This window comes from Bos javanicus, chromosome 17 (assembly GCF_032452875.1).
Source record: "Bos javanicus breed banteng chromosome 17, ARS-OSU_banteng_1.0, whole genome shotgun sequence".
Lineage (NCBI taxonomy): Eukaryota > Metazoa > Chordata > Mammalia > Artiodactyla > Bovidae > Bos > Bos javanicus.
Genome location: NC_083884.1, coordinates 72,512,016 through 72,520,562, shown reverse-complemented (window position 1 = coordinate 72,520,562; position 8,547 = coordinate 72,512,016). Strand labels below are relative to the sequence as shown.

General features: G+C 62.2%; 2 protein-coding genes across 2 annotated transcripts; both read left to right on the top strand.

The window, feature by feature from the left end:
* Positions 1-28: 28 nt before the first annotated feature.
* LOC133229199 (tubulin alpha-3 chain) lies at positions 29-5,780 on the top strand. The gene is made up of 5 exons (XM_061385632.1): positions 29-156; positions 1,966-2,188; positions 2,667-2,815; positions 2,904-3,584; positions 5,398-5,780. The coding sequence occupies exons 1-5, from the start codon at positions 154-156 to the stop codon at positions 5,692-5,694; spliced, it is 1,353 nt and encodes a 450-aa protein (XP_061241616.1). The 5' UTR covers positions 29-153; the 3' UTR covers positions 5,695-5,780.
* A 94-nt stretch (positions 5,781-5,874) lies between these two features.
* On the top strand, positions 5,875-8,319 carry THAP7 (THAP domain containing 7). The gene is made up of 4 exons (XM_061385641.1): positions 5,875-6,514; positions 6,801-6,956; positions 7,355-7,492; positions 7,676-8,319. Exons 1-4 carry the CDS (start codon positions 6,435-6,437, stop codon positions 8,226-8,228), a joined length of 927 nt encoding a protein of 308 aa, XP_061241625.1. The 5' UTR covers positions 5,875-6,434; the 3' UTR covers positions 8,229-8,319.
* The last annotated feature ends 228 nt before the right edge of the window (positions 8,320-8,547 follow it).

The window sequence follows — 8,547 nt, the reverse complement described above, 5'->3', positions numbered from 1 at the left end:
GGGCATCGGCGGCGGCGGTGGCGGCGTGGGGTCCACGACGACGTGGGCGGGGTTAGTCCAAGGAGCTCGAGGCTTGGCGTCGGCAGTTGAGCGGCGGCGTCTGCAAGAGCGGTTGGGGTTTGTGTACCGGCGGCGGCGGCGGTTGAGCTCATCATGGTACGGATGGACGGAGCGGGGGAGCGGGAGGGCGGGCGGGCCAGTAGGCCTGGGGGCCGTGTTCCTGGTAGGGGGGCGCAGACCGACAACGCTGGACAAGCCCCGTTTGGGCTTCTGGTGTGAATCACGCGGCGACCCGAACAGAGGCTGAGAAAGAGAAACTGCGAAAGCAGAGCCGTAGTTCCCGAGAGTATCGACGTCCGAGGGCCTCGGCGGCCAGCGCGCCTTGGCTTGTGGCCCCAGGGCTCAGAGGAGGCAGGCAGTCCCAGGTCCAGCTCGCGGGGCGCGGACAGTGGGCAGCGCCGGGCTCCAGAGGTTGAGGGGGGCCTGCTCGGGAAGGAGGTCATCTACCGAGAACCGGGGGCGCAGGATTTGGTCTGCGGGAGCTTTGAGAGAGGAAATAGAGCCAGGGACAGGAATATCATTAACCAAACTTCAGTGATCCAGGCGAGGACGGCGGTGCGCTTGCCTTTCTGAGGACAGTGAGGAATGATTTCCCCGAGCGATTCCTTTCATTGTCAGTCAGTCAGGTGGACATGGCCTCTACTGACCACGGAGCTCCCCAGCCGCACTTTGTAAATGAAGACATTGGGTCACAGAGCTGACCCTGAACACACTGGGGCTGAGCAGGCGAGAGTGACATAGGCGTACTGTGAAATACAGCCGTTCTGGATTCAAAGCGAACGCTGTGCGTTTGAAGACCGTGTGGCTGGGTGGATTTCAAAGGCTTCCCAGGGCGCTGTTAAGAGTCTCTTCTGGAGGAGTGAGTGCTGTGTCACTGGAGGAGGTCTTTCCTGAGCCCAGTGCTTCGCTCTGGACTGAGGTGCAGGGACTGCTGACTCACGTTCATCTCTGACATATGGTGCTTGTGTGATAGAAACAGGACCAAGCTCCGGGGACTGTAAGTTAGAATTTAGGGTGAGTGGCACTCCTCAGATCTCACTTGATCTCCTCTATGTATTTGTTCAGATGATGTGTCTAAAATCAGCCAGACGGTTAGGGAATGTAGAGTTACATTCCCAGCAGGAAATAGAGGGTACATTCAAAATATTTAATAGGTACTGTGAGTGCAATCTGTTAGAAGATAGTATTTATAAAGAAGGGGGCAGGGTTTAAGGAAACCACCAGAGGACAGCGCAGTGTCCCAGCGTGTGCCGTTCTGGGAGCCATTAATCCTAGGCTTCAAGGAGTGAGCAGAGGCAGCGCTTACAAAGAGCCGAGCGGGTGGGTTTCTGACGACCACTGATTGCCCACAGTCTGTGCCCTTGAAAAGGAACCCAAGACAGCCTGGCCACACCTTCCTCTAACCTCCATCTCTTGCTGACTGACACGGGCTAACGCAACCAGAAGCTAGGGGGTACAAGTCAGCCTGGAACACAGCTGGACAGAGAGCAGAGGGTAGACCTAGAGGGGCAGGTGACTTAGGTCCTATCCACTTTGCCTTTCCCGGCTCCATTACAGCTTATCCTTTGGTCAGGACACGATCAAAATTGCTATATTTTTCAGAGAAGTACTGTGACTAGCTATAACATGGAGTTTGTCATTGACATTATATGGCTTGCAAGTTTTAAAGTAACTGATTTACCTATGGTAGCAAACACGCAGGCTTTTGGCTAATTCTGGCGCTGTCAGCTCAGGTGCTTCGGAGCAAGCCAGGTTTCACAGGGTTTAAAGGGTCACATAAGGCTCCTTGAAAACAAGGCTTGAGAAAGCCTGAGACGCTCTGAGGCACATACATTGAGTTAGATCTGCGTGCCGCGCAGAGACCACGGCCGTGTCGCCAGGCCTCACTCGTTGCTCTGCTTCCAGCGCGAGTGCATCTCCATCCACGTGGGGCAGGCGGGCGTCCAGATCGGCAACGCCTGCTGGGAGCTGTACTGCCTGGAGCATGGCATTCAGCCCGACGGCCAGATGCCCAGCGACAAGACCATCGGCGGCGGGGATGACTCCTTCAACACGTTCTTCAGCGAGACCGGGGCCGGCAAGCACGTGCCCAGGGCCGTGTTCGTGGACCTAGAGCCCACCGTGGTCGGTAGGTACCCTCCCACTTGGCAAGGGAAGCCCAGAACCTTCGCCGGGTGCCTCCCAGTCAGAAGCCCGAGGTAGTTTCCGAGGAGAGGGGCCACCCAGGAGATAACAGACAGGCACCCCGGAGCCCGGGAGACCCAGGCCACAGGGGGTGCCCGGGGCAGTCAGGCTGGCATCCGTCCAGAGTGGCAGGACCGTCCCAGTGATGCCTGGGGTGGAGCGGCGGGTGTGGGCGAGAGGTGCCCACAGAGCCGCCAGGGCACTCCCGTCCTTTGGGAACCCACCACGCTGAGACTTCTTCTGGGTTGATGGGCCCCCGGAGCCGAAAATGGCAGGTGAGGCGTATCTCTCTTGGAGACTCTCCCGGGAGACCTGACCGCAGGCCAGGGAGGAACGGTGCGGGCCTGCAGACGGGCGGGTCCCGGAGCCGGCCACGGGGGTGGGACCGGCGTCCTCCAAGCCCGGCCGCTGTCCCCCCGCAGACGAGGTGCGCACGGGGACCTACAGGCAGCTCTTCCACCCGGAGCAGCTGATCACCGGGAAGGAAGACGCGGCCAACAACTATGCCCGTGGCCACTACACCATCGGCAAGGAGATCGTCGACCTGGTCCTGGACCGCATCCGCAAACTGGTGCGGGGGCCCGGGGGCTCCCGGCAGGGAGGGCAGGCCCGGCTCTCGGCGGCGCGTGCGGCCCGGCTCACGCCTCTCCCTCCCGCAGGCGGACCTGTGCACGGGGCTGCAGGGCTTCCTCATCTTCCACAGCTTCGGGGGCGGCACCGGCTCGGGCTTCGCGTCGCTGCTCATGGAGCGGCTCTCGGTGGACTACGGCAAGAAGTCCAAGCTGGAGTTCGCCATCTACCCAGCGCCCCAGGTGTCCACGGCCGTGGTGGAGCCCTACAACTCCATCCTGACCACGCACACGACCCTGGAGCACTCGGACTGCGCCTTCATGGTGGACAACGAGGCCATCTACGACATCTGCCGGCGCAACCTGGACATCGAGCGGCCCACGTACACCAACCTCAACCGGCTCATCGGGCAGATCGTGTCCTCCATCACGGCCTCCCTGCGCTTCGACGGCGCCCTCAACGTGGACCTGACCGAGTTCCAGACCAACCTGGTGCCCTACCCCCGCATCCACTTCCCCCTGGCCACGTACGCCCCGGTCATCTCGGCCGAGAAGGCCTACCACGAGCAGCTGTCCGTGGCCGAGATCACCAACGCCTGCTTCGAGCCGGCCAACCAGATGGTCAAGTGTGACCCTCGCCACGGCAAGTACATGGCCTGCTGCATGCTGTACCGGGGGGACGTGGTCCCCAAAGACGTCAACGCGGCCATCGCCACCATCAAGACCAAGCGCACCATCCAGTTTGTGGACTGGTGCCCGACCGGGTTCAAGGTAGGCTGGGCGGGGGCGTGTGCGCAGCTTTCTGCCCGGGGCAGGGTGCTGACCCGCGCGGAGGGTCCCCTGTTCCAGGGCAGCTGGGCTGTAGGGACAGCAAGGTTAGTAATCAGTGTGCTGGATGCCTCGATCCCGACCCATACTTGATGTACCTTTACTTCTCACAACCAATCCATAATGCTCATGGGCTAACATTACTAACATCTTACACTTCAGAGACAGAGGCTGAGACAGCTTTTAGAACCTAACGGCCTCAGGGGCAGCGACAGAAGGAGGGAGCTTTCAGAGACCCTGACCGCAGGCCTGCCTGTCCTCACTTGCCCCCGCTGCTTGCCCAAGAACCTGGTCAGGGTCTGGGGGATCATCTGTGATAGAAACAATGGGTTTCGATTCCGCATTACTTCAGTGACGAGCTGTCACTGAATCTTAGGCAGCGTTTGTTTCTGTACAGAGGGTCTTCCATTCATTGTGCAGTATTTTCTGTGGGGCCAAGGGTGGCTCACTGCTGTTTCTCCAAGCCAGACTTGGAGTGCCGCCTCCCATACAAAACCACACTAATTCAGTGGCTCTTCCAACTGTGCTTAGCGTCACAGTGAAACGTCTGCCCAGAGAAGAGCATCCTGAATTTGAAGCCAAGTCCCAGAATGTCCCACTTTAGACCCCTGATCACCAGGCTAAGTGCCTGGCCACGCCTGGGCTTGTTAACCCTGCGCCCTCTTCCTCGTTGAGTCCTTTTTCCCAAGCGATCTGCGTTAGGTAAAGTGCTGGATCCCGCGTCTGAGCCCTGAGGGGTCCCTTCAGTGTCTGGGAGTTGCCATCTCCAGGGCCTTTGTAGATTGAAAACGAAGACAAGTAGCAGCGATGTGTGGGTCTTCGTTTTCCCATTTTAAATGTCAGAGCTTGCCTCTGACCACACCCACGTTGTTGCACCCACCTGGCCTCTGTGAGCCCCACTTCAAGACACCTTGACGCGGACCATCTGAGGGTGTACAACTCACACATGTAAAGTGACTCTCAGGGATAAAGTGTATGTGACGGGTTTCACCAATCTGGAAATATCCACGAAGTTACACCTTCCATAGATGTTTGCAGGCCTCTGAGGTTAGGTTATAGGTTGGGGTTGAAAGCTTTTTTTTTTTTCCCCCCGCCATGTCACCCGGCAGGGGGGATCTTAGTCCCTGGGCCAGATATCAGCCCTTGGCCCCCTGCAGTAAACCGCAGCATCTGGACCACCAGGGAGGTCTTTTCTTCTTCCATTCTTCTTGGTTTGAGGAAGTTTCCTTTCAGTGCCCTTACTTTGACCTTTAGAAGGCAAGGCTGCCACCCAAGGCATTCTCAGCTGGGCAGCACTCTGTGGGGTGCCTGGCACTGTGCCCAGGCTTCCCGTCCTGGCTGAGTCTGAGCCAGAGGAGAGGCCAGTCTGGGGAGGTACAGGAGGTCACACTGCTGTCCCCACGAAAGAAAGTTCACCCCTGACGGTGTTGAATCCTCACTTGTCAGTCTGAGTGTGACTTCATATGTTAACAACCGTTTGCTCAGGGGTGCACCATTTTCGTGGAATCTTTTTCCATGTTTGTATTAGGTTTTCTCATTATAAAAGTGTGTATGTGGCAAGATAATTTAGTCATGCAGAAGACTGAAAAGCAAGTGAAAGTGTAGGGTATTAAACTGTGGCAGATACTGCCGAAAAATACAGTACCCGTTCGTACAGGGCATCAGGTAAAGTGGGTCCATGGCCCCCATTTTTAAAAACAAGCTTCCATTTCCGAGGCCACACTCCCCACTTGACCATGTTGTCCTCCTCCGGCAGGTGGGCATCAACTACCAGCCCCCCACGGTGGTCCCGGGGGGAGACCTGGCCAAGGTGCAGCGGGCCGTGTGCATGCTGAGCAACACCACGGCCATCGCCGAGGCCTGGGCCCGCCTGGACCACAAGTTCGACCTCATGTACGCCAAGCGCGCCTTCGTGCACTGGTACGTGGGGGAGGGCATGGAGGAGGGCGAGTTCTCGGAGGCCCGGGAAGACCTGGCGGCGCTGGAGAAGGATTACGAGGAGGTGGGCGTGGACTCGGTGGAGGCGGAGGCCGAGGAAGGGGAGGAGTACTGAAGGGGCGCGGCCGCAGCCCCGCACCCGGTCCCCCGACGGCCCGTCACAGACGTGCTTCCCTATTAAAGTTTTTGTGTTGAGCATCATCTGTGTGTATTGCTTTGGGCCCAATCCCCGGCCAGATACCTGCCTTTCCAAGTGAGCTTAGGGGAGAGCCGTCTTCCTCCCCGACGGCAGTGTTGCGGCAAGGCCGCAGGTCTGTCTGCCTGCCTCATCTGGCGCGTTAACCCGGAAAGGGGCGGGGGCGGTACGGGGACGCGCGGTCCTCCTACACACGCCGGGGCAGCGAGCTCCTCGGGGCAGCAAGCGGACCCGAGCGGGTCTTCGGATCGGGGCCCGCATCGTGCGCCCCGGAGGAGCGGCGCTAGTCTCCCCTGGCCCAGGGCAAACCCCTCTCTCGGGGGACGCGTGCGTGCCGGCTCTGACGACACCACCCCGATCCCGGCGGCCTGGTCGAGGCCCGCGGCTCCTTCCCGCCGCTTCCGGGACCCGCCCCTCAGCGAGCGCCGAGCGCTTCCGCGTCTCTATGGTACCGACTTCCGCGGCTAGCAAACCTCGCGAGACCTCGGCGGCGCCGCAATGGCGAGACCGTGAGTGCCGCAGACAGGAGTCGGAAGAGCGGGCTGGGGCTGGACTCGGCGAGGTCGGGCGGGGGAGACTCGCCAGGCCGGGGCCGCCGGAGCGGGGTGGCGGCGTGGACCCCGGCCGCCGCCGAGACCGAGCTCCCGCCTGTGCCCCAGATGCCGCGTCACTGCTCCGCCGCCGGCTGCTGCACACGGGACACGCGCGAGACGCGCAACCGCGGCATCTCTTTCCACAGGTCAGCGCGCCGGCTCGCGGACAGCCCCTTGCGCATGCGCCCGTCCCGCCGCCGCGCACGCGCTTTCGCACCGGGGGCGGGGCTCGGGGGGGCCCGGAGCGGGCGGGGGCGGCCCGCAGCCTCAGCCGTAGGCGGCGTTTGCGCTGCGCGATGGTGCCCGGCGGACCTCTACCTCTCCGGGCCTCAGCTCCCTGGTCTGCGCGCGGGAAGGGTTCGCCGGAGGTCCGCGGGCGGTATGAGCCGGGCCGCGCCTTCCCATCGCGCTCACGGGCGTTCGGCTCCTCAGGCTTCCCAAGAAGGACAACCCGAGGCGGGGTTTGTGGCTGGCCAACTGCCAGCGCCTGGACCCCAGCGGGCAGGGCCTGTGGGACCCGGCGTCCGAGTACATCTACTTCTGCTCCAAGCACTTCGAGGAGAACTGCTTTGAGCTGGTGGGAATAAGGTGAGCCTCATGACAGCCGGCGGTCGGGAGGGCGTGGACACGGGGTGGGTGCCCGGTGGGGAGGGCCCCGGAGTAGCAGCCCTGGTGCTTCCTACCTCGTAACCTCACCTTCCGCTCCAGACGGACCTGAGCAGCGAGACTGTAGCCCCACTCCTGCCGCACTGGCCACGGCCGGAGCGCGCTCCCTGCAACCCCAGCCCTCCCAGCAAAGGCGCGGAAGAAATCCGTCCTTCTCTCTGCTTCTCCGGTGCTGGTGGGGCCCTTAACTTGGGAAATTCCCAGAACTCATTGTCGGCAAGATGCCTCCCACTTCCCACGGAGCCAGGGTGGCAGCCTGCTCTGCGACTTGCAGTGTGGCAGGGCTGTGCTCCGTCTCACCCAGACCACTTTCCCTGCAGTGGCTATCACAGGCTGAAGGAGGGAGCGGTTCCCACCATATTTGAGTCTTTCTCGAAGTTGCGCCGGACCAGGACCAAGGGGCACGGTTACCCGCCCGGCCCCCCAGACGTCAGCCGGCTGCGGCGATGCAGGAAGCGGTACGTGCTGTCCCACTGCGTATAGCCCCGAGGGCCCAGCCTTCAGGGTGCTGGCCAGCAGCCTTCCTGGGCGGGGCTGGGAGCCTGTGGAGTGGCTTCAGGGATGGGGGTTAGGGGAGCTGTGAAGTGGGTCAGGGCACCCTGCGCCTGGCCCGGCGTGTCAGTCTGTCTGTCTCTTCCCAGCTGCTCTGAGGGCCGAGGGCCCACCACTCCGTTTTCCCCGCCTCCACCTGCCGACCTCACCTGCTTTCCTGTGGAAGAGGCCTCGGCACCTGCTGCTTTGTCTGCCTCCCCAGCCGGGAGGCTGGAGCCTGGCCTCAGCAGCCCCTTCTCCGACCTCCTGGGGCCCCTGGGCGCCCAGGCAGATGAAGCGGGCTGCAGCGCCCAGCCCTCCCCGGAGCGCCAGCCGTCCCCCTTGGAGCCGAGGCCTGTCTCGCCCTCGGCCTACATGCTGCGCCTCCCGCCGCCCGCCGGCGCCTACATCCAGAACGAGCACAGCTACCAGGTGGGCAGCGCCCTGCTCTGGAAGCGGCGGGCCGAGGCCGCCCTCGACGCCCTGGACAAGGCCCAGCGCCAGCTGCAGGCCTGCAAGCGGCGGGAGCAGCGGCTGCGGCTGCGGCTGACCAAGCTGCAGCAGGAGCGGGCGCGGGAGAAGCGGGCCCAGGCCGACGCCCGGCAGACCCTGAAGGAGCATGTGCAGGACTTTGCCATGCAGCTGAGCAGCAGCATGGCCTGAGGGGCCCGTCCAGCAGCACTTGGCCTGCGGATCCACCTGGAGAGGGAGCTGCCCCTAGCTGTGTCCGCCACAATAAAGGGGATCCCAGAAAGCCCTGCTCTCTGGCTCAGCTGAGGCCTGGGGCCCCGCCCCCTGGGTACCATGTCCATCTCCCCTGACTGGCTGTAGCCCCCAGAGGGCTCGGCCCTGCAGTCACGGTGATTCCCAAGCCCCCAGGCCGGCGAGGTCCACCTCTCTCAGGCCATTGCTGAACTTGCTGTCTCCAGGTGAGCACCCCTAGATTAAGGCTGTCCACCCACCCACCACACCCAGGGCTTGT